This window comes from Pelophylax lessonae (assembly GCF_965119305.1).
Source record: "Pelophylax lessonae genome assembly, chromosome: 6".
Taxonomy (NCBI): Eukaryota; Metazoa; Chordata; class Amphibia; order Anura; family Ranidae; genus Pelophylax; species Pelophylax lessonae.
Genome location: NC_138773.1, coordinates 220578777 through 220604899, shown reverse-complemented (window position 1 = coordinate 220604899; position 26123 = coordinate 220578777). Strand labels below are relative to the sequence as shown.

At 41.5% G+C, this 26123-nt stretch overlaps 1 protein-coding gene across 2 annotated transcripts in view; it reads right to left on the bottom strand.

The window, feature by feature from the left end:
* SPAG16 (sperm associated antigen 16) overlaps positions 1-26123 on the bottom strand; it is a 1690414-nt gene that overhangs the window by 1443925 nt on the left and 220366 nt on the right. For both annotated transcript variants that reach the window (XM_082260930.1, XM_082260929.1), the window contains exons 8-9: positions 20373-20442; positions 6553-6695 (exon numbers count right to left, since the gene is read on the bottom strand). In XM_082260930.1, coding sequence (XP_082117056.1) covers positions 6553-6695; positions 20373-20442 — 213 coding nt within the window. The remainder of the gene's footprint in view (positions 1-6552; positions 6696-20372; positions 20443-26123) is intronic.

Genomic DNA, 26123 nt, shown 5'->3' with positions numbered 1-26123 from the left:
TTGTTTGAAGTTTGTATTTTATGCAAAGTTATCTTTTTTGTGTCATCTAAAGTTTGATAATTTATTGTGAATACATGTCTTGTGAATAAATATTATATATTCCATACTGTAGACTGTTTTCACTAAGATTGGTATATGCTTTTAAAAAGAAATTAATTGATAAAAAGAATTCGCTACATATTGATTTGTGGAAATAAGTTGAGATTCTCCTACCTCACAGATCTTTGCTTATTTACATAAATAGAGACACTTATATTCAGAGCAGTATAAATATTCTGACAATCACATGTAGATAAGTATTTACAGCCTTTGCCATGACACTCAAAACTGAGCTCAGGTGAATCCTGTTTTCACTGATCATCCTTGAGATGTTTCTTCAACTTGATTGCAGACCATCTGTGGTAAATTCAGATTGGACATGATTTGGAAAGGCACACAACTGTCTATAAGGTTTCACAGTGAACAGTGCATGTCAGAGCATAAAACAAGCCATGAAGTCAAAGGAATTGTCTGTTGACCTTTGAGACAGGATTGTATTGAGGCAAAGATCTGGGGAAGGGTACAGAGAAAATTCTGTGGAACTGAAGGTGCCAATGAGCAAAGTGGCCTCCATCATCCATAAATGGAAGAAGTTCGGAACCACCGGGACTCTTTTTAGAGCGGACCACCAGGCCAAACTGAGCGACTGGGGGAGAAGGGCCTAAGTCAGGGGCGTGACCAAGAAGCCGATGGTCACTCTGACAGAGCTCCAGCGTTTCTCTGTGGAGAGAAGAGAACCTTCCAGAAGAACAACCATCTCTCTGCAGTACTCCACCAATCAGGCCTGTATGGTAAAGTGGCCACACAGAAGCCACTCCTCAGTAAAAGACACATGAGAGTCCACCTAGAGATTGCCAAAAAGGAGACTGAAGGACTCTGACCATGAGAAAATTCTCTGGTCTGATGAAACAAAGATTGAACTCTTTTGCCTGAATGGCAAGCATCATGTCTGGAGGAAACCAGTCAAAGCTCATCACCTGGCCAATGCCATCCCTACTATGAAGCATGGTGGCAGCAGCATCATGCTGTCTGGATGTTTTTTTTTAGAGGCAAGGACTAGGAGACTAGTCAGCATAGAGGGAAAGATAAATGCACAGCCAATGTAACAGACAAGTGGCTATGGGACAACTCAGAGAATGTCCTTGAGTGGCCCAGTCAGAGGCCAAACGTGAACCCAATTAAACATCTCTGGAGAGATATAAAATGACTGTGCACCGATGTGCCCCATCCAACCTGAAGGAGCTTGAGATGTCCTGCAAAGAAGAATGGGAGAAACTGACAAAAAATAGGTGTACCAAACTTGTAGCATCATACTCAAAAAGACTTGAGGCTGTAATTGGTGCAAAAAGTGCTTTAACAAAGTATGGAGCTAACACTGTGAATACTTTTGTACATGTGAATTTTTTCTTTTTAATAAATTTGCAAATATTTCAAACAAACGTCTTTCACATTCTCATTATGGGGTATTGTTTGTAGAATTCTGAGGAAAAAATGAATTTAATCCATTCTGGAATAAGGCTGGAACATAACAAGTTGTAGAAAAATGAAGCACTGTGAATACTTTCGGACGCACTTATGTACAGTATATAAAAAAAATGATGGGCACCATGTGAAGGGTGGGATTGGTCACACCAGATACTTTGTCATACATTTTTCTGCATTTTCCATTGCATGCTGAACTGTTCATGTTTCAAGGATTAGTAGACTTGGTGACAGCAGCCACTGAAGAAATGTATGTCTTTGTGTCCCTTATCCTTTATGTTTCTCCCTTATTTGTGTTTATTTAAAGTGGAACTTCATTTTTGGTAAAGTGAGGATGAGTGGATGCTCTGGGTTGTACTGCTGACTTCCTGTGAAGGTGATACAATAGGAAAGGGAGGAGTCATTGTTCTGTGACACTAAACAATTTAAGTTCATAATGTATGATCAACGAAAATCCAAATACACTTCTATCTTCCAGGCTTTTGTAGTTCGGTGGAACACAACATTGTGAAGAAGGCAGAATAATCAAAATATATAACACTTTTGTCTAATCACATGACCATCTAGGAAAAGTAACCAGTGCTATTTTAATTGCTCTGTTCTTTTTGCGCTTTTGCAGAAAGTAGAACATCTTTTTTTTTTTTAAAAGCTGGAAAATGGAGGTGGGATTAAAACCATAAAAATCATTGTCTATACCATTTCATTTTATTTTGACTAAAGTGTAATGGATTAGCCTGGGTAAAACTGCACTGAAATTATAAAGAGAACCCTGTCACCGGACAATTCATTTTTAGACATCCAAAAGCCCTGAGACTGCTGCTGGGTGCTGCCATCTTGGAGGTGATGTCAGCAGCCCAAGCAGAAATGCAGTAGTATTCTTCTTCACTCCTTCCTCAACTGCTACATACAAAATTATCAAGGGAAGCAAGAAGAGGGGCGAAGGTGCTGAGAAAGACAGTAATTAGACACTCCCAGAAGAGAATAGGGTTATGACATGCAAGGATGGATTAAACTGTGCTAAAGAATTAACACTTCCAGGAGTGTCAACTACCTAGCAAGCTCAGAGGCACATTGCAAAGTCAATAAAACATTGTTTGGGGGAAGAATAAATGCTTCAAGTAAGCACTAAAAATGCTTGATTTTACAGTGTTTTTTTTTTTTATCTGCAATTTTTTAAAAAATAATTAAAAAAGGTAAAAAATGTTTTTCTATTTTGGATAGAGTAAGGGATGGTTATTAACCCCTGTAAATTTTTTCTGCCACCTGTGTCCCATTGGGCAGATTTCCCTTCACTTTATGTCCCAACGCCAAAATAAATGAGAGGAAACGAGGGAACACTTTGTTGTCATCTGGGACCTCAGAACTAGTGTCCCCATTGGAAAATTCCCACTCTATTCTTGATCTGGCAAAAATTTGGAAATTTTCTTTCCTTTTCACTCTCAATGAGAACAGTAAACAAGACAAAGGGAGAGGGTGAATTTCCCTGACAGGCATTCTAATCCCACTCACCTCTAACCAAAACTAAAAAAAAGTTTTGCCTTTTGTATACTTTAAGTTGGCACAATGTCTATTTTGTTAAAGATCCAGTGTTGAGTTTTTAATAAAGATGTGTTTGAAATAATTGATTCTCATTAAATTGTACCGACATCCCTTAAAGTCAAATTGTAAATAATTGGGAAAGAACCCAAAGACAAGGAGAGGCAGGTCCAGGTGACAAAACCTGTCCTCCCTAAAGGTATAGAAGGAAGAAACCTTCCTAGAAATTGATAGACCAGAAAAGGAGCAAATGAAGCATATGAGGGCAATAGGGATTTTTAAATGGTACTTAGCTCTATTGTATAGAACAATACATAAATAGAGAGAATATGTTAAAATGTATAAAGTTTATTCATCACAAAATTTAAAATAACAATCAATAAAATGCACAAGACATACATACAACAGTATAAATACAGGAGTACATTTGAGAATTCTTAGTAATTAATACATCCGATATAACTACCGGAAAAACCCGACATGTTTCACAGTTTTTCTTACTGCTTCTTCAGGGATACATATTAATTTGTACTGTAACATTCAATTTTCTTGGGTATTCCTGTATAACAATAATAATGTTAGTTTATAATATGGTATTGTAATATAGTTAACATTTATATAAGGAGAGTTTGATGTCTCAAGCGCACCAGCCAAAACATCCCAAGGAACCCCAATAGGTGCGGGGGAAGGGGGACGCCCAAATAATACGTCTCACCGACGGGTGTGGAGGCAAAAAACAACATGCATCGATAGTGTGTCAGAGGTAAAAGTATATAGGAGGTTTATATAGGAGGTTTAACCACTGATAGGGTGAGTGAACATAAAGGGTGGTAATGAATTACTCTATGCATCCATAAGCATGCCCTTTCTAGGTGTTACAGCTCCTTTTTCATATCTCTGAATACCACCCTTTATGTTCACTCACCCTATCAGTGGTTAAAGCGGAGTTCCGGGCACAGAAATGATTTTTTGCTGAACATACCCCCGGGACAGTCAGGGCTAGCACATTCCACAATGGCTAGCCTCTGATCTGTCCCGGTTCGCACTTACCTTTTAGAAGAAATACTTACTTAGAAAATTTCTTCCACAGCGTTTCCATCTCTGTTGTGGGCAGCTGAAGCCGGCGCGGTCCTCTTCTCTGTCTTCTTCCGCGTCTTTGTGTCCCAGAATGCACTGCACCGGCCCCTCTCGTCACTTCCGATGCCCAGAAGCTGTTTAGCAGGGGAATGCGGCGTTGCCCGGAAATGACGAGCGGGGCCAGTGCCGTCGCATTGATTCCTGGGAGCTATGACGTTTAGCTCCCAGGAATCATCGCGAGGCAGGAAGTGACGGGGTGAGCCGCGGCTCCGAGGGAGGAAGCAGTCAGAGGTGAGTATTTACGATCTTCAATAAAAAGGTGAGTAAACAAAAAAAATAAAAATAACTATCCAATTCCTTTTCAGGTGAGCTCTACCTAGCGGAGGGGCACAAAAAAAAAATAGTTTTTGTGCCCGGAACTCCGCTTTAAACCTCCTATATACTTTTACCTCTGACATGCTATCGATGCATGTTGTTTTTGCCTCCACACCCGTCGGTGAGATGTATTATTTGGGCATCCTCCCTCCCCCGCACCTATTGAGGTTCCTTGGGACGTTTTGGCTGGTGCGCTTGAGACATCAAACTCTCCTTATATAAATGTTAACTATATTACAATACCATATTATAAACTAACATTATTATTGTTATACAGGAATACCCAAGAAAATTGAATGTTACAGTACAAATTAATATGTACCCCTGAAGAAGCAGTAAGAAAAACTGCGAAACATGTCGGGTTTTTCCCGGTAGTTATATCGGATGTATTAATTACTAAGAATTCTCAAATGTACTCCATTATTTATACTGTTGTATGTATGTCTTGTGCATTTTATTGCATGTTATTTTAAAAATTGGGATGAATAAACTTTATAAATTTTAACATATTCTCTCTATTTATGTATTGTTCTAAACAATAGAGCTAAGTACCATTTAAAAATACCTATTGCCCTCATATGCTTCATTTCCTCCTTTTCTGGTCTATCAATTTCTAGGAAGGTTTCTTCCTTCTATACCTTTAGGAGGACAGGTCTTGTCACCTGGACCTGCCTCTCCTTGTCTTTGGGTTCTTTCCCAATTATTTACAGTGTTGAGTTTTTCTTTCTTCACTTTGTCATCCCGGGTTCCTCTATGTGGTTTAGGTACTAATGCAAATCATGTCAGACGTGGTGGGCATGAAACAGTGGGAGCAACAAAGCATATAAATAACCAGAGGAACTTCACAATGGTAGGTGCAAATGGGGATGCTACAGAGGTAGACTAAGTCCCAAAAGAAACCACTCAATTATTTCTCACTCAAACCCGACAGTATTTAACGGAAGGTTCATTTAAAATAAAACCCAGCCTGCTGTAATCAGTTAAAACATGTATGCCAATTTTGCATAAATTAGTATAAACATTCCCACATAAACCTAAATAGTAACAACATTTACACATTTCAAATACCACCCACATGCCTGCAAATCACATTTTTTCTAACAAAGACAATGAAGTTTATTTTTTATTTAGAGTGACTTTTGCAAATAAAATCTCAGGCTTAATTGTTCTGACAGTTATATTCCAATATGAATTTGATTCCATAGTACAGAGCAGCACAGTAAAGGAAAAAGGCCCCTTACAGCACAGATTATAAGGTAGATCTAAAATGATCACTAGCTGCCACTCTGTGGCCCCATTAAGACATCAGACTTCAGAACATAGAGTTTAAAACAAGGAGACTGATTCCTTTATTAAAGCTTTGGCACATGGTAAAATTATACTATAATTGTTGTTATACTAATACCGGGCTGTCCCTTAACTGAAATGACTGCACTTGCACTATAGAGAAACATAACATTTAGACTGCCCTTGGAAGAAAGCAGTCTCAGCTGTGATCCTCTGAGATGAAATCTAGATCAGTATAGAAACCTACAGTAACAATAACATCCAAGTAAATTTATTCTGTTAGATAGTATGCAAAGCAAGGAATAAGTGTAAAATACAGCAACACCCTTTATTTACTATGCATAATGGTGCCTAACATAAAAAAAAGTACATAAATTAATAAAAATATGAACAATAAAAAAAAAAAAAAAAAGGAGAAGAGTTGGAAGGAGTCAAACTTCTACTGAACCATTATTACCATAATGCAATCAGGACGCAGCAGTGTTTTGGGGGGTGGCTGAGGGCAGGTTTGGACTGGATGGCATGTTGGTCAAAGTGGAATTTGTCAAACTTACACTTGAGCCCTACAAGCCCCTCCTTTACTCAGTCTGTATAGTAAAAGCACATGTAGCACCTTAATTCAATAATACACTTCTAGCAAACCTTGCATTTATTACAATACAGGTTTGTGTATTGCATGTTGCATATGTTTAACATGGGAACTTTTTTCAGCCAGCAAAACTCAGATACTATCTTTTAATAATGTGTTAATCCTACCTTTGGATGTCTCTTTCCTACAAGGTTATTTGGGTCCTTCTCTGGGTTATATGACGCAACCCCTTCCTGTAGGAGCTCCTTCTCTCGAGCCTCTTGAATAGCTTTCTGGGAAGGAACATCTTCTTTCTTGTGTTTGACTTCATCTAGAAAAATTAGAAAATTAAGAGAAAAAAAAATAAATAAAAAAAGGACATAAACAGAAAGGTACTGACTTATTTTAATATCTGTGTCCATAAAACTTCAGCTAATTCAGACATATAACTGAAAACTTTTCCTCTTCACTCCTAACTGTTAAGTAGTAGAGATAAATAAACTTTATAATGGACCACTCTCGTGAAACATACTATATTCTGATAACTGTATGGGATTATTATAGAATGATAGTATTCCGTATAGTAATTCCTTCTATTTTTTAACACGCCTTTATTTATATTTTTCTCCATATTTACATGTAGACCAAAAAATGGATTGGGGGGTTTTAATCATAGTGGTCCTTTAAATTTCCTGCTTAAAGTGAATACTTTGTTCTACTACAGTGGCAAGAAAAAGTATGTGAACCCATTTGAATTATCCGGTTGATGACCACACGCCGTGTATTTACTGCAGCAGTGCGGCTCCCCCAGGCAAACTGACGTTGGGGTACGTCAGTCGGGAGCAGGGAGCTAGGGGGCAAGCGTGAGCCGCTTTCCTGTGGTTAGTAGATACTATAACTTTTGCGCAAACCAATTAAAATATGCTTATTTTGCGATTTTTTTTTACCAAAAATATGTAGTAGAAAACAAATTGGCCTAAAGTGTTAAAAAATTTTGATTTGTAATTTTTTTGGGGAATATTATATAGCAGAATGTGAAAAATATTGTTTGTCTTTTTCAGAATTGTGTCTTTTTTGTTTATAGCGAAAAAATAAAAAAAATTGTACAGGTGATCAAATACCACCAAAAGAAAGCTCTATTTGTGGGAAAAAAGGACATCAATTTTATTTAGGTACAGCGTCACACGACCGCACAATTGTCCGTTAAAGTAACGCAGTGCCGAATCGCAAAATATGCCCTGATCATTAAGGAGAAAAATCTTCCGCTCCAGAAGTGGTTAAACTAGTTTTCTGAAGTAATATGCCATAAAGACATGACAAATGAAAATGGTTTGTGTGTTATCAGCTTAAGCACATGGTATCAGACCACATTTTATGGTAACTTACTGCACACAAAAAAAAAAAAAAAAACACAATCAGTTAATTCCAAGGGGTTCACATACTTTTTCTTGCCATTGGGGAATTAATTTTTTTTCTATTGATTTTCTATTGGTAATATATTCTCCTCTTCGTTTCTTAGGATTTTAAGGGGAACACCATGCCAAAATAAGAAAAAACAAACAAAAAACAAACAAACAACAAACCGTGTGGGCGGCACTGTGGTGTAGTGGTTAGCACTTTCACCTAGCAGCAAGAGGGTCGCTGGTTCGAATCCCAACCACAACACTACCCCTGGAGTTTGCATGTTTTCCCTGTGCCTGCATGGGTTTCCTCCGGGTACTCCGGTTTCCTCCCACACTCCAAAGACATGCTGTTTGGTTAATTGGATCCTGTATAAAAAAATTGGCCCTACTAAGTATATGAGTTAGGGACCTTAGACTTTAAGCTCCTTGAGGGCAGGGACTGATGTGAATGTGCAATGTATATGTAAAGCGCTGCGTAAATTGACAGCGCTATATAAGAACCTGAAATAATAATAATAACAGTGTGGGGCCCCCCCCTGAAATCCATACTAGACCCTTATCCGAGCATGTAGCCTGGCTGGTCAGGAAAGAGGAGGGGACATGTGAGTGCCCACCCCCCCCTGCTGAACCATACAAGGCCAAATAGTCTCATCAACATGAGGGAGGGTGCTCTGGGGCAGGGGGGGGCCCACCCCCGATGGTTGATGGGGACAAGGGCCTCTTCTCGATACCCTGGGCTTTGGTTGTCGGGGTCTGCGGGTGGGGGGTTTATTGGAAGATCCCAAGACACCGCCACCCCCTTAAGAATGGGTATCGGCAAAAAAAATAAACACACAAGACAGTTTTTTGACAAGACCTTTTTAAAAAAAAATAAAAAAATAGTGTCTCCCAATGTAAATACATTATCAAATCACACCGCCCACTCACCCGCCAACCCGAAAATAGGAAAAAAAAAAGCTCCGCTCTTGTCTTGGTAAACGCTTCCTGCAGACTGCCTATTCGCGGTTTGACAGTCATTATATAGGGAGTGGGCAGGGCCACGCCAGTGAGGTCACCGAGTGGTCTTGCCCCCTTGTGATGTCACAGACCAATGTATGCCGAGTCGTTGAATAGGCAGTCACCGGGTCGACGGGTACGGCAGGGGGACACTATTTTCTTATTCTTTGTAATAAAGTACAAGTGTCTCTGCTTCCAGTCCCTGTGTCAGTGGGATTGTGCTACTGTGCATGTGCCCCACGGACAGCCGTTGGGACTTGGAGCGCAGAGACTTCGAGTGGCCGGGCGAAACTGTTGAAGCGGCGGGTGCGCACTCGCATGGACTTACTTCTAAGCGACAGCGGCCATTACAAGTGGCGGCGGGCGAGCGATGTCAAGCGAGAGCCGCTCGGTCAGCTCTGCGCATGTCCCGATGTTGGTAGGGCAACAGGGACGATATGCGCAGAGCTGGCTATGTCATGCGGCTCTCGCATTTTAGAAAAAAAAAACGAGATAAGTGAAAGCCGCTCAGTAAGAACTGCGCATGTCCCCGAGGTTGCTAGAGCAACAGGGACGCAGTGCACAGTGCGTGACAGGTCAGACAAGGAGGCTGATGAGGGAGAGACTTAAAGATATTAAAAAGGACATTGTATGAGGAAACTTATACTTGGAATTGCATGAGGAAACTTATACTTGGCAAACCCTTTGACTGTAATTATTGTGGTGAAAAAAGCGAATAGAGCCATGATTAATTTTTAAAGGAAAAAAGCTGTTGCTGTTAGGAAAAGGATCATTTAAACAGAGGAAAAAAACCTGTCAAACTCAGCAAAGCAAATATGCGACTGTAGAAACGCTGTTAAAGGGACATTGCCTGATTGAAATCTACCAGTGTAAGTGCATTACTGTAAAAAAAAAAAAAAAACACAGAACATAGACACGCTATTAAAGGGACATTTATAAGCAAACTGACTTTAGTAGAAAAGTATGCCTTACTGGAACAAGTCTGTTTTTACAAATGTTTGACCACATATGTTCTAGAGCCCGTTAATTTAACAGGCTTAATGTCTAGTTTTTAAATAAAGGACCTGTCTTGTTTATTTTTTTGTACCTTTTTTGTGGTGAATGACTAGAGGTACGATCTACCCGATACCCATTCACATAGAGGGGAGACCGGGATCTGGGGGCCCCCTTGTTAAAGGGGGATTCCAGATTCCGATAAGCCACCCTACCCGTGGAAGCCCACAACCAAAGCCCAGGGTTGTCGGGAAGAGGGCCTTGACCCCATCAACATGGTTGAGGGCAAGCGGCCTGGTATGGTTCAGGAGGGGGGGCTCGCTCGTCCCCCCCTTTCCTGGCCTGCCAGGCTGCATGCTCGGATAAGAGTCTGGTATGGATCTTGGGGGACAACCTATTGACTGTACACTCGGCAGGTGAACATTCCGCTAAGTGCCGAGAAAGTTCAGGTGTTAGGAGAGTATCTGAATGGGCGATGTTTAGGCAAAAACGTATGTTCGGCCCAAACCATTAACCCATCTCTAGTGGTGCCTGAACACTGTAACCCCTCATAGTTACTCTTGATGGGCACAGGAACAGGACCTGCTGTTAAAAATTTGAAAAAAAAGTTGAAATACATGCACCTGTCAAACAGGTGTAGAAATTGGGCCTTGGGTGTTGGTAGTGCCCTTAACCAAAAACATTTTTGGAAGCTAGCATAATCAAGATTCTGGAATAGGATAGGCAGCATAGGCAGTCTTTAAGAGATCCAAGATCCCTAGACAATTCAATCAGTTACATCATAGCTGCTGTTAAACCATTTTCATAAATGTCAGCTGGTCAATGGAGTCTGTGTACAGACCCACTCCTAATCCGTCACAAAACCTCCTGCAGCACTAAATGTTTGTTTGGAAAGCACGCTGGAAGCAGGACAGGCAAGTAGCTTGATTGTATATTAGTTCTGGCCAGTGGTCCCTCCTCAAGACCCAGTAACCCGTGGATGCTCAGTTTCAAAGGTCTCGAAGTCTGCTCTTGCCCCTAGATAATCCTGCACCATATGATGCAGACACTGCTGATGGTTGCTTAAACCTAACAGCCCTGGGCGCTGAGGACTAAAGAATTGTTTAAAAGGCATCAGCCAACCAGCCGCCTTCTCCACTGCTCCTCCTTTGAATGAACTAAGCCTCAGAAACACGTTGTCCAGGAAATGGTTACCTCAAGGTGTCTGGAAAGGTGTTACACAAATTTTTCTTCAAGAGGTTTCATCCTCTGCTCCTTCTGTGAAGGCAGGATGAGCTCTGCAACTTTACCCTTGTAACATGGATCAAGAAGGGTTGCCAATCAGTAATGATCCCACTCCTTGATACCACAAATCCTCAGGTCTTTTTGCAGGCTTTGCAGGGTAAGTTTGAGGAGGCATGAGATTCTGAGTCTTCTGGGTCATGAAAGATGACATTGTCAGGAGCAATCTCTCCCCAGCCACCTACAACTCTTGGGGTTTCTGGGGAATGAAAACCATCCCTTGAAGACTGCTGTATGTTATCCTCTACATCCATGCTGCCACAATCCCCCTCCTCCTGTGTGTTTTGCAGCCCCGCAGGAATGGTATCTGCATAAAGGCGGCCTTCTGAGGAAAGGAAGTCCTCCTCTTCCTCCCGCTGTTCTGCCTCAAGTGTCCTGTCCATGATTCCATGAAGCGTGTGCTCCAGCAGTTAATACTAAAGGGATAGTGTCACTGTCGCATGCATCAACATGACTCAGCAATCCTTGCGTCCTCCTCAAATGGTAAGGAGCAGCCACTGGCGTGGTGAAAAAAAAGCCAAGCTCCCCTGAGCCTGTCCTTGTGCCATACTCCCACAGGTACTCATTGGATGGCCCTCTGCTGCGTGTGCAGCCGCTGCCGCATTGCCAATGTTGAGTTCCACCTGGTGGGCATGTCACAAATGAGGCGGTTGGTGGGCAGGTTGAATTCCCATTGAATGTCAGCCAGCCGAGCACTGGCATTGTATGACTGCCAGAAATGGCCACAGACTTTTCTGGCCTGCTCAGATCGTGTAAGCCCAGGTACCAGTTCAAGAATTGCTGCACCACGAAATTCAGGACATGTGCCAAGCATGGAACGTGTCAAGAGAGCGGCGAGAAAGTTGGTGCCAATGTCACATGCAACCATTCCTGACTCAAGCTGACATGGCGTCAACCACCTCTGAGCCTGCCCCTGCAGAGCTGACAGAATCTCTGCCCCGGTGTGCCTCCTGTCCCCTAGACCAGTGTTTCTCACCTCCGGTCCTCATGGCACACTAACAGGCCAGATTTTAAGTATTACCTTGGGGAGATGTAGACTAGAATACTGCAATCACTGAGCAGCAAATGATTTCACCTGTGATGTATTTCAGTTTTCTTGCAAACCTGGCCTGTTAGTGTGCCCTGAGGACCGGAGTTGAGAAACACTGCCCTAGACAGACCAACTGAAGCACTGCATGGCATCTTTTAGCTTGACTGCATGCATAGCCCCTTAAACGCTTAGGGAACACTGCTGGTTCAGAGGACAATTCAGCAGAAGAGGCTATAGAGGTAGAAGAAGAGGAGTGGATGGAGTAGACAGATGTAACAGAATCACCACCAGATTTTTGGAGGCATGGTGGTGGAACAAGCTCCAGCACTGAACCCTGTCCTGCATTCTTCCCAGCTGCCAGCAGAGTTAGCCAGTGTGCCGTGAAGGAAATGTAACGTCCGCAGAGTCAGCAGTAATATGAACCTTGCTGCTCACTGCTCTTTCCAACTAGGCCACAACATTGCCTTCCACATGATGGTACAGAGCTGGAATGGCCTTTTGTGAAAATAAATTTATTTTTGGAACCTGTCACTGTGGTATAGCACATTCCACAAATTCACGAAAGGGGGCAGACTCTACCAGATGAAAAGGCAGCAGTTGTAGTGCTAGCAATTTGGCCAAGCTAGCATTTAGACACTGAGCATGTGGATGGCTGGGACAGTATTCTTTTTTTTTTATGGTTCAGTAACTGGGGTAGCGAAATTTGCCTGATGGTGAAATCAACAGGTGGTTTACTGCTAGCAGATTGGGTGCAAGTACCTGTGGCACCTATTGCTATACCATCATCCCTCTCAGAGCAGGTTTTTGATAAGACTTGATGTATAGTAGGGGTAGAGATCCCAGATGAGGAGCTTTTTTATGATGAGGGTCTTTCAGGTGCTGTTGCCATCGTACTGCATGGCAGGTCATCGTATGTCTTGTCAAGCATGTGGTGCCCAAGCGGCTGGTGTTCTGGCCACGACTGATCCGCTTCAGATAGAGATTGCAAACAGCAATGCTGTGGTCTACTGCACATGTGTTGAAAAAAGCCCACACCAATGAACTTTTGGAAGTTAGCGGGGAGTTAGCAGCGCACTGCACCTGTGGAGCTCTGTTATGTGATGAAATAGGGTGGCAGCCCTTAAGCCAGCCCCTGGAGGACATCCTGCCTCATTGGTGTTGTGCCTCCCCCTCCTCCTCAGTTTCCTCTTTTGTTCTCTCAGGCACCAAAGTACAGACAGTGACCTGATTATCCCCTCCCTCCTCGTCACTGGAGCAAACTTGGCAGTATGCTGCAGCTGGGTCAAAATGACTGGTAGTTTCTTGTCCATCATTGGCACCCCCTCTCTCTAGGCTCATGTTACTCCATTCCACAACCTGGGAACCAACATCGGAGCATTCAAATTGTTGCACATTCTCCAGCAGAATGTAACTGGCACTATGATCAAATAATTAAGGGGACTCCTTCGTGCATGGTGGCGGGGCTATTGAAGGAGTAGCTGTGGACAAGGAGCCTGTGGAATAGAGTGCTTTGGTAGCTGCGGTGAAAGGCAAACTAGTATGAGCCTGGGTGACAGAGGATGAGGACGGCTTAGTTATCCACTCCACCAACTCTTCTACATGTTGTAGCTCAATAAAACTGCCAGCACTGGAAAAAAAAAGGCAAGCATTCCGCGCCTGCAGAGGATGCACCATGTCAGTGACCACTGCTTTTCACTGTGGACACAGAGGCTGCTTGCCCTCTTTTAGTGGCCTGTGAGTGTCTGCCTGTCTTTGTTTAACTTTCAGTCATGATGGGGATTTTTTGGGGGGATTTTTATAACCTTTTATTATGGAGTGCGGGAAGGGAATATGGTGATTGGGTGCAATACTTTTGTGCTTTGCGCACTATAAACCGTTTTATCATTTTAGTTTTTTTTTTTTTAACTAAAGAAAAAAATTAATATAGCCAAAAAAAAAAAAAAGAAAACCACTGCTGATGCAGAAGGGGGGCAGCAATTATGCCCTAAATATTATAAGTGCTGCTGTGCCACAAAAATAAATAAATAAAAGAAAACAACTGCTGACGCAAAAAGATTAGCACCTGCGACGCAGAAGGGAGGACAGCAGTTATGCCCTAAATATTAGTGCTGCTGCGCCACAAAAAAAAGATCACTGCTGACGCAGAAGGAATAGCACCTGTGACGTAGAAGGGGGGACAGCAGTTATGTCGTAAATAGTATTAGTGCTGCTGCGCCACAAACAATTACACAACAATCAGCACAGCACTACACTACACTGACTGTACTAAACTGAACAAACAAACACACACAATCCCCTATCTGCCTAACCTCCACTCCTAACACACTATACCCAGCTGCCATGTAAGCAGCAGCCTTATATAGTGTGGGGTGTGGACTTAGCCCCTGAGCCATGATTGGCCAAAGGCAGGCTGCCTTTGGCCAATCATGGCTCTGACAGGACATTGTGCTGTGATTGGCCAAAGCATGCAGGTCAGGTGCATACTTTGGCAAATCACCAGCACTTAATGCACTGCAATCTTGCAGTGCATTAGAGGGCGCTCGTCGGCGAGTGAACTTCCCGCTGAGCGCCTTGTGTGTTCAGCGAACACACAAACATCTGATATTCGAGTCGAACTTGCGTTCAACTTGAACATCCAGCCCATCACTACACACAATGTAGCCACCTGTATAACAGACCCTGAAAGACTAACAGGCATACTAAAGCACCATCCACTTGTTGGCAATTTATGAACTGGCAAAGCAAGACTTCCCCGCTTGTACTTTCACACATCCTGAAAGAATTAGGAGATGAACAGCTTGATATGTTTAATCAACACCATCTATAGCAGTTTTTATGTCAAATCAATTGCACTGTGTGATCCTTTCCTTGAAACGGTTTGTGCAGACAAAATTGTATCTGGCAAAACAGAATAACACTAATAACGCAATAGAAAGCCTGGGGCATTTAAGAATTAAATGTTATTTGTGGAGCGTGTTTTAGTCACTGTATGAAAAATGACTGAGTATTAAGGGAAAAAAAAAAAAAGAAACATGCTGTCTGAGTAAACTGTTGTTTTGGTACAGCAAGATTTCTGAATGATGCTAGAATAACTTATCAGAGGTAAAATTTTGTCTTTTTTCTACAGCAAAGCCACGGAGGGTGGTTCATGATATCAAGGGGCTGAACTTATATTTTTCTTTATTTAACAGCTGAAAACTCACAGTATATTTGGTTTATTAAAAAATATTTTACCCTATCACATTTAGTGCTGATTAGTCTTTGATAATAAATTCAAAGAGATTAAATGTTAGTGGATCATGAGAGACATGCCGCTCCAGTTGAGATGGACTAGCCTGATAGACTCCTCGGCTCACCCCGTAATGCATACAGTACAAGAAGAAAGGGCTGTACACCACGGCAAGTGGTACACCATTTATTGTTTGATCTCCAAAGTAGAGTGACCCAATCAGGACAGAGGACAGGCTGCTGCTAGTTGACGCTTTTCACACAAACATTGTGTTTAATCATAACCATTATGATTATGATACACAAAGCAGCCGGTTTGTGTATCAGACAGATTCTCCGACCTGAGCTGTGGATCTCTGTAGCTCCTCTTGAGATACCTTGGGCCTCTTGGCTGCTTCTCTGATTAATGCTCTCCTTGCCCGGCCTGTCAGTTTAGGTGGACGGCCATGTCTTGGTAGGTTTGCAGTTGTGCCATTCTCTTCCCATTTTCGGATGATGAAATGAACAGTGCTCTGTGAGATCATCAAAGCTTGGGATATTTTTTTATAACCTAACCCTGTTTTGTGTATTTATGCTAAGAATAAATTACACGCAGGGGGACTGGAATTACTAATTAGCTGACTTCTGAAGGCAATTGGTTTCACTAGACTTCAGTTAGGCATATTGGAGTAAAGGGGGCTGACTACAAATGCACACCACACAATGATTTTAGATAATCATTTGTAAAAAAAATTTAAAACCATTTATCATTTTTCTTCCACTTAACAATTACATGCCCCTTTGTGTTGGTCTATCACATAAAATCAGAATATAATACATTTACTTTTTGGTTGTATAATGACAAAATGTGCAAAAATTTCAGGGGTGTGAATACTTTTTCAAGGTACTGTAAATAAGAAAAATAAGATTTCAGTGCACTACTGAACAAGACCCCCACCCCATGTGCTGTAATACTGAATATAATGCATTTGAGTCATATTTGCTACATTTCTTCTATCTGAACATAAACTTTCCATTACAAACAAGAAACAAAAATGATTTTGTAATCATAATACAAAATGTAGGTTCCGCCAAAGTTTTCTTTTTCTCCTACATTCCTACAGGGCTTGGTGTTTGCTGTGCATTAGCAAATAGAAGAATGGCCAGCAGGGACTTAGGGCTCATTATTCATCCATGTGAGTAGGCAGTATGCAATCTGTGTCAAGGGGCACTGGTTGCCATTCAGCAAGAATATGCTCACCGTGGTTTGTGTTAAGGCATAATGATATAAAAGATGTTTAAACGACATGAATCTGACAGTGCCGCCTTGTCTTATGATTATTTTTGTAATCAATGTAGGAAAATTGCTTCATGGAAATGCAGAGCAGCATGACATCCAAGCTCTCTCCTGCGTGTGATAGAGACAGTATTTGTACTAGAAAAAAGACTAATTACTGTCATGCCTATAGCTAATGATGTAGGGTCAACATTTATCTAATCATATTCTTTATAGTTAAGGTAGTCCTATACTCAGATATGTTAACAGTCTTACGTGAAGAGATAAATAGTTCTATACGAGCTGAAGTGCATTTCCTTAGAGTTTGCTTCTACAGGTATCCTACGATTCTGCTAATTACCAAATAGGCATTTGAACGTGTGATTTCTGTATAAAAAGGGTGGAGGGGCAGAATTCAGACTGGTTAAACGTCTGCTTCAGCAAATATAGTTTGACCAAACGCCTAAGCTTTTGGTATGTGGTCAGAGGAAGAGGAAACCTGGAACGGTGTTTTCTCTAGAAAATATTAAAAAGCATATCTAAACCCAAGAACAAGAATTTAACATACTGCAGCTTACAGTCCTTAGATGTCATGGTCGAATCCAGATAATCACTCTAGCAGAATTTAACATAGGGATCTTTCACATGGGCAACCAGAAAGCAGTAAAAACAGGCGGCTAGTTTTACTGTCCCCAGCCACCCACCAAAATAATAAGGTGATAAAATTCAGCTGTTATCTTAAGGCTGGTACACACGGGCGGAATATTGGCAACTTCAACAGAAATCAGCTGACATTCGGCCAGTGTGTACAGCAGTCTATCCGGCTTCTGTCAAATGGGCATGCTGGAAATCCAGTAGCTGACCGGCGTCCGATCAGTGCTTGCAGCCATTGGCAGCTGGTGTGTTCGGGCAGGGTGGGAGTCCCCCTGTTAGAGCACAAAAGCTCAGCGAGGGGGAATGAAAAAAATAAATAAATAAAAACTACCTGTGTGTACCAGACTAATTCAGAATTCAAAAAAAAAAAAATACTAGTTAAATCACATGCTGTAAGGCCTCATGTACACTGCTGCCAATAAACAGATGTTAAACTCGGTAACTCACATTTATAAGCATTTTGTTAATAGGTGTTTTCAATGGGGATACATTTAGCGTAAAAACGCTTCTAAAACGCAGACACCGCTAAATGCACATAAAGACGTAAACATATAAACGCGGCAAAACTAACGTTTTTATCCATCGATTACTAGCTGTCAAGTTCCAGCGTTTAGGAGAGGTTTTCGAATATCCGTGTACATGAAGCCTAAGCATGAAATGGCATTTCTGGGGGCATTTGGTGTTTCGAAAATATGGATGAAGTTTATAAGCCTAAAAAAAAAAAAAAACTACCATTCTGTAAAAAATGACACAGACTTACCCAAAAATGCACTTCTATTATCTAAAGACATTGAATACTTTTTCACAACTGCAGTTGTGGCTTAATTGCAGTGTAAATAGTGAAAGATCTTCACTCAGGGCCACCAGCCCACCTACAGCGCCTTGCGAAAGTATTCGGCCCCCTTGAACTTTGTGACCTTTTGCCACATTTCAGGCTTCAAACAAAGATATAAAACTGTAATTTTTTGTGAAGAATCAGCACGTGGGACACAATCATGAAGTGGAACGAAATTTATTGGATATTTCAAACTTTAACAAATAAAAAACTGAAAAATTGGGGGTGAGAAATTATTCAGCCCCCTTAAGTTAATACTTTGTAGCGCCACCTTTTGCTGCGATTACAGCTGTAAGTCGGTTGGGGTATGTCTCTATCAGTTTTGCTCATCGAGAGACTAAAATTGTTGCCCATTCCTCCTTGCAAAACAGCTCGAGCTCAGTGAGGTTGGATGGAGAGCATTTGTGAACAGCAGATTTCAGTTCTTTCCACAGATTCTCGATTGGATTCAGGTCTGGACTTTGACTTGGCCATTCTAACACCTGGATATGTTTATTTGTGAATCATTCCATTGTAGATTTTGCTTTATGTTTTGGATCATTATCTTGTTGGAAGACAAATCTCCGTCCCAGTCTCAGGTCTTTTGCAGACTCCATCAGGTTTTCTTCAAGAATGGTCCTGTATTTGGCTCCATCCATCTTCCCATCAATTTTAACCATCTTCCCTGTCCCTGCTGAAGAAAAGTAGGCCCAAACCATGATGCTGCCACCACCATCTTTGACAGTGGGGATGGTGTGTTCAGGGTGATGAGCTGTGTTGCTTTTACGCCAAACAATGTTTTGCATTGTAGCCAAAAAGTTCGATTTTGGTTTCATCTGACCAGAGCACCTTCTTCCACATGTTTGGTGTGTCTCCCAGGTGGCTTGTGGCAAACTTTAAACGACACTTTTAATGGATATCTTTAAGAAATGGCTTTCTTCTTGCCACTCTTCCATAAAGGCCAGATTTGTGCAGTAAACAACTGATTGTTGTCCTATGGACAGTCTCCCACCTCAGCTGTAGATCTCTGCAGTTCATCCAGAGGAATCATGGGCCTCTTGGCTGCATCTCTGATCAGTCTTCTCCTTGTATGAGCTGAAAGTTTAGAGGGCCGGCCAGGTCTTCGTAGATTTGCAGTGGTCCGATACTCCTTCCATTTCAATATTATCGCTTGCACAGTGCTCCTTGGGATGTTTAAAGCTTGGGAAATCTTTTTGTATTCAAATCCGGCTTTAAGCTTCTCCACAACAGTATCTCGGACCTGCCTGGTGTGTTCCTTGTTCTTCATGATGCTCTCTGCGCTTTAAACGGACCTCTGAGATTATCACAGTGCAGGTGCATTGATACGGAGACTTAATTACACACAGGTGGATTCCATTTATCATCATTAGTCATTTAGGTCAACATTGGATCATTCAGAGATCCTCACTGAACTTCTGGAGAGAGTTTGCTGCACTAAAAATAAAGGGGCTGAATAATTTTGCACGCCCAACTTTTCAGTTTTTTATTTGTTAAAGTTTGAAATATCCAATAAATTTTTTTCCACTTCATGATTGTGTCCCACTTGTTGTTGATTCTTCACAGAAAATTACAATGTTAATTATCTTTATGTTTGAAGCCTGAAATGTGGCAAAAGGTCGCAAAGTTCAAGGGGGCCGAATACTTTCGCAGGGCACTGTATTTGTACTAACCTGGGAGGAGGAGGGGGGGGGGCTTCCTTGCCCCTCTGACCATGCCCCATGCCTACATTACAGATAAACTATTTAAAAAAAAAATCAAATTTCTTCTTTGGGTGGAGCAGTGGCAGGTTTAAATCCCTAGCCAGATCTTTGCTTAAATTCATACCCTACCTCAACATGGCTGGGAAAGGCTCAGAATGTTCAGATTTTAAGGCATGATATTGCTTGAAATGGACTATATACATTCTCTGCATCCATAAGAGGGTCCTATGCCTTCTAAAGGATTTTTCACAGACCCTCTGCATGGGCAACTTTAGGTCAATAACAATAAGGTCTAGTTAAAAAAAGAAAAAATAGGTTCAGCCTGTCACATTTGGTGCATCAAACCCTTCCCTGGTCCATCAAGAGAAAGAAATCCTTTATGGGCCTCAGGTTTACTATTTGTTGAAAGCATGGTTTGTGTGTTGAACACAGCACCTAAATTTTAGCCGTTTTGAGAAATATGCCAGAAAATTACCATTTACCTGGTTGCTTTATTAACAAATACATTTATTCTTTAGCTCTAATATGCAAGGGTTTATGCATATACATATATCTTTACGAGAAATGAGACAGACACACCAACAGAAAGAATGAATGATGTTCTGTTTTATGAAATGTGTTCACATGCACTACCTTTTTTCACAGGAAGCTCAATTTTATGACCAGATTCCAAATTTCTTAGTGTAGCTTGCAGACCAGTCACCTGGAACAAAAGAATAAAATATATATAAGGCTTTGTACAAAAATCGTAATTGAAAAATCAGACAATTTCGAACAGCAGTCTGTCCTCCTCAGTCTTCTTTCTCTCTGCATGAAACTGCAGGCGTTTGGCAATAAAATGCACAAGAATGAGAGGTAGACTTCCCTATGATATATTGCTGCCATGATTATGCCCATATTCTAATCTTGGCTCAAATTGAACATCTCACTATGTCCCTAATTTACTAGGATAAGAAGCTTCTGGGAATCAAATTCACAGCAAGACAACTGAATTGGAACTTGCCTTCAGGAATAACACATTACCATGCTTCTGACAGACTTGTCTATTTGAATGTATCATAATATGAGAATTTCTGTTTTCCAAAAAGGCATTCCTAATCTAATATTTTTCATAGGAAACCTGATATTAAAATAGGACTCAGAAACCAGTGATTTGCTGCACTGAGACTTTGAATTCTAGAGGAGTACAAAGAATACAGTTATGGAATACCTTCTAGCATCTTCACAGTCTGCTACTTGGGTACCTTAAAGTAGAACTATAGGCATTTTTTTAAAATTCTGGATAGAGTAAGGGATGGTTATAACCCTGTGAGTTATTTTTTTTTGCCATCTATGTCACTTCCTGCCCTATAGCGAAACAAAAAGCATCACCAGGGTCTCTAGATCTAGTGTGATCATTGGAAGATATCTCCTCTATTGCTGTTATGGGGAACACCTACAATTTGGGATTTTTTTCTACTTTCACTTTTAATCTGAACAGTAAATATGACAAATAGGGTGGATCGGGGGGCACAGATGGCAATAAAAACCTGACAAGTGTTCTATTTACTCTTTACTCCATCCAAAACGAAAAAAAAAATTGCCTTTAGTTAAACTTTAAAGCAAAAATTCATGCACATTGCTAAATGCATATGTAAGAGCTGTTTTACCTGCCAAAGAACTTGCATTTATGTCCATCGAGTCCTGAGATTTACACAGCTTGGTTTCACAGCACAGCCCTGTCTAGCAATGGAGTCGACTTGATTTTTTTCTGTTGCAATTTCACTTTTAGTCTCCCACTACCCTCTCCATTTACTTGAACAGTGAAAAGAACACTCAGCTCTTCTCTGTATCACTCTGCTCTCTCCTCCTATTAGCATGTGCCTTTCACTGTGGCACATATAATTGGCTCCTTGTGCTCCTCTGCCCTCTAAACTCTGCTTCTCAAACTGTACACTGTACAAACTGTAATTAAGTAGACTGCAAAAGACTAAACAAGTCAAATACAGGAATATAAAAAAATAAATAAAATAATGCATCAATGATTACAGAGCTGCAATCATTTGTGTCTTTTACAGTATATCTTCCTGGTGGAGCATTTAAGGGACATTGAACTCTTGTTTAAAAAATATATACATATATTCTATTTAAGTATGTATTCTTAACTCAAAAAAAGTATAATATATATATAATAGATAGATAGATAGATAGATAGATAGATAGATAGATAGATAGATAGATAGATAGATAGATAGATAGATAGATAGATAGATAGATAGATAGATAGATAGATAGATAGATAGATAGATAGATTTACACATTGTATAATATTATACACACACACATTTTATTAATGTTCTCAGCCTCCTAGAAATTCCTTTTTTAGCAGCTGTGATGTGACTTCCTGTGGCTATTTTGGTTTTAAATGATCCCACCCTTTTTACTCTTGAGATGGGCTATGGACTAAGGATTTATAGTGTGCATACAGCAGTGCCCCCATGACAACAGTTGACATGCTCTGGTCATTTAAAAAAAACAGAATGGAGGGGAAAATGGACAGTTTTGAAGCTTACTGAGCATGTTACAAGAAGGCTGAAAAAGACAGTAAGAAATAATTTCATGAAAAATAGATTACGGGGCCATTAAAGTGGAAGTAGAGGCTTTAAAAAAAAACAAAACCTGCAAGGTAAATGAATAACGTGGTAGTATGCATTGCATACCAGCACATTATGAAAGACTTACCTTGAAACAAAGCCAACGGCAAGCCGTCACTGGTTTAGAGGCTTCCATCTTCACCTGGCCTTCCTTCTGGGTTCGCAGACTGCGTTAGCTTGAATGGCTTTAACACAATGAGGTCACTCCCGTGCAAGTGCGTGGGAGTCACGGCCTACGGCACAAAAGCTCTGAAGGAACGCCACGGGTATGCCATTCCTTCAGAGCCCATGCACTGGTAACCGGCTACTGCTCCCCAGTATATCTCCTAAACGGTGCACGTTTAGAGACATTATTTTCACCTACAGGTAAGCTTTATTATAAGCTTACCTGTAGGTACAAATAAAAATACTGCCTTTACTTTAATTCACTTTAAGTTGTGGATGTTGATGAATTATTTTTGAAAAATAAGGATATTATTTAATGTCAGCTTAAAGAAAACCAATGGATTATTTTATGCAGTTAGGGTCCATGTCCACTGGTTTGAGAGTGTCCGCTTCCAGTTTGCATGCTGGGGCACTTAAAATAATAAGTGTGCATCCTTGAAAAATTTTGGCTTGTTGCATTTTACTATACTCATAGAAACACATCGATGAAAACTGTACGACTGACTTTTTTTGCAGTTTCTATGTAGATTGGAAAGAAAAAAATGGGTCTTTAAACTGACTTTTGTTTTGTATAGCAAATACCTACAGGAGCCAGCATACATATTCAGCTTTTTTCCAAAGCATTCTGGAAACACCAAAGCGGACAGTGCTCCATAATGCAAGTTGCAATTAAGCTTGCAGGAACCCCATTTAGCACCAGCCACTTCTAACTCTGCTCTGTCCTATTGGACCACAAGCATGATCTGTGGATCCACTGGCCATTAGGAAAACACAGGAGGCAAGAAGACATGGCAACATGATTTGGTTTATAGAGTGTCCTGGAGGTGTATTCAGGTACCTGTTATGCAAAATAAAACCACTCTGAAAGCATGAAAGAAACCCTTAAGTTTACTTTAGTAAACTTACAAAATGTCCTCAACTCTCATCAACAGGTCATGTATTAAGGATATGTTCTAATGAACACAATGGAATGCAGGCACTGGCAGAACTAAAATAGTGATGGGCAGTTAAAGAAAACCATAGAAACCCATCACATTTAAATTTATAGCAGGGAGAAAGTTAATAATTAACTGTAAGGTAAATATCTTAGCATACTGTACTTTAACTTACCGAACAAGATTACAAGTCATTGTTCCACTGACCTCTAGAGCAGCCTTTTTAAACCAGGGTGCCCAGGCAGGGAGTCTTTAGGTTTTTTCAGGGGTGCCTTAGCTAAATGCCTAAAAATTGCCCAAAATATTTGTACAAGCCAGTGGTTAGATCAAGCCTCTCTTTTAATTACACAAAGCCACAGGTTTTGTGATCCATTTCAACCTGCTTGCTGCCAGCATCCCAACAACCAATGACATCATCAGTTGATAATGAGGACATTGGGCACCTGCACAGCATCTTTGTTCCCCCCCCCCCCCTGCATCAGTACTGGGGTCACATTAGCTTGGCCACACCTGGCCTCTACAGGACCCTCTGTTGAACATTTTTACAGTTACATATGGTATTACACAGCTGCATTAGACTAATCACATTGTCAATAATTGCTTGCTGCATAAGACCATAGTAAATACAGCTGCAAGAAAAAGTATGTGAACCCTTTGGAATGATATGGATTTCTGCACAAATTGGTCATAAAATAGGATCTGATCATCATCTAAGTCACAACAATAGACAATCACAGTCTGCTTAAGCTAATAACACACAAAGAATGAAATGTTGCCATGTTTTATTTGAACACACCATGTAAACATTCACAGTGCAGGTGGAAAAAGTATGTGAACCCTTGGATTTAATAACTGGTTGAACCTCCTTTGGCAGCAAGAACCTCAACCAAACATTTCCTGTAGTTGCAGATCAGACGTGCTCAACGGTCAGGAGTAATTCTTGACCATTCCTCTTTACAGAATTGTTTCAGTTCAGCAATATTCTTGGGATGTCTGGTGTGAATCGCTTTCTTGAGGTCATGCCACAGCATCTCAATCGGGTTGAGGTCAGGACTCTGACTGGGCCACTTCAGAAGGTGTATTTTCTTCTGTTTAAGCCATTCTGTTGTTGATTAACCACTTCAATACAGAGCAGTTATTCCCCCTTCCTTCCCAGACCAATTTTCAGCTTTCAGCACTCTCACACTTTGAATGACAATTGCTCAGTCATGCTACACTGTAACCAAACAAAATTTTTATCATTTTTTTCACACAAATAGAGCTTTCTTTTGGTGGTATTTGATCACAACTGTTTTTTTTTTTTCTTCGGACCTTTAAAAAAAAAAAAAAGGACCTTTAAACCGGTTGCTAGGCAACAACATTTTCCGTAGCTCCGGTCCTCCAAGACCATAGAGTCAAGTGAGGGCAAGCTTGCCCTCACTCAACATCCTGTCTGTGAGGATCCGGGACCGGATCGTTTTCCCCGCTGCCGGCGGGTCCGGTAAGCGGGGAAAAGGACCGGACGCGGCAGGAGGGGGGGGGGCACCTCTTCCGCCATCCCGGAAGGGTGATCCCACGGCGAATCCGCCGCTGGGACCACCCTTATAGGAAAGCCAACCGTCCACCGTTTAAAAAAATACCAGGGTTATGGCAGCTATCTGCTGCCATAACACCGGTATTTAGGTTTAAACGGAGGACGTATATAAACCTTTTTGGACTTGGACATGGTGGCTGTATGAAGGGTGACAGGTACTCGGGTACTTTGTTGGGCAGGTGACAGGCAGGTGACAGGTACTCTGGTACTGATGAGGAGGTGGCAGGTACTCGGGTACTCCGATAGGCAGGTGACAGGTACTCGGGTACTCTGATGAGCAGGTGACAGGCAGGTGATAGGTACTGATGAGTAGTACTGATAGGTGATACTGTACTGATGGGTACTGATGATCAGTACTGATACGTGATAGGTACTGATGAGTACTGATGAGTAGTGATGGGTACTGATGAGCAGGCGGCAAGTACTCGGGTACTTCAGGCGTCAGGTACTCTGATGAGCAGGTGGAAGGTACTCGGGTACTCTGATGGGTAGGTGACAGGTACTCGGGTACTCTGATGGGTAGGTGACAGGTACTCAGGTACTCTGATGACGGGTACTCCGACATCAGAGTACCCGAGTACCCGTCATCAGAGTACCCGAGTACCCGTCATCAGAGTACCCGAGTACCCGTCATCAGAGTACCCGAGTACCCGTCATCAGAGTACCCGTCATCAGAGTACCCGAGTACCTGTCATCAGAGTACCCGAGTACCCGTCATCAGAGTACCCGAGTACCCGTCATCAGAGTACCCGACATCAGAGTACCCGAGTACCTGTCATCAGAGTACCCGAGTACCTGTCATCAGAGTACCCGAGTACCTGTCATCAGAGTACCTGTCATCAGAGTACCCGTCATCAGAGTACCCGAGTACCTGTCATCAGCCCATCAGAGTACCCGAGTACCTGTCATCAGAGAACCTGATGGGCTAGTGACAGGTACTCGGGTACTTTGATGGGCTAGTGACAGGTGCTCTTTATTGGGGGGGGGGGGCAATCAGTGTGTTTAGCGTGCACTGTATTTGGTAACTAGCTGTTACCACACTCTCTTCCTCACACAGGATCAGTGTATGAGGAGGAGA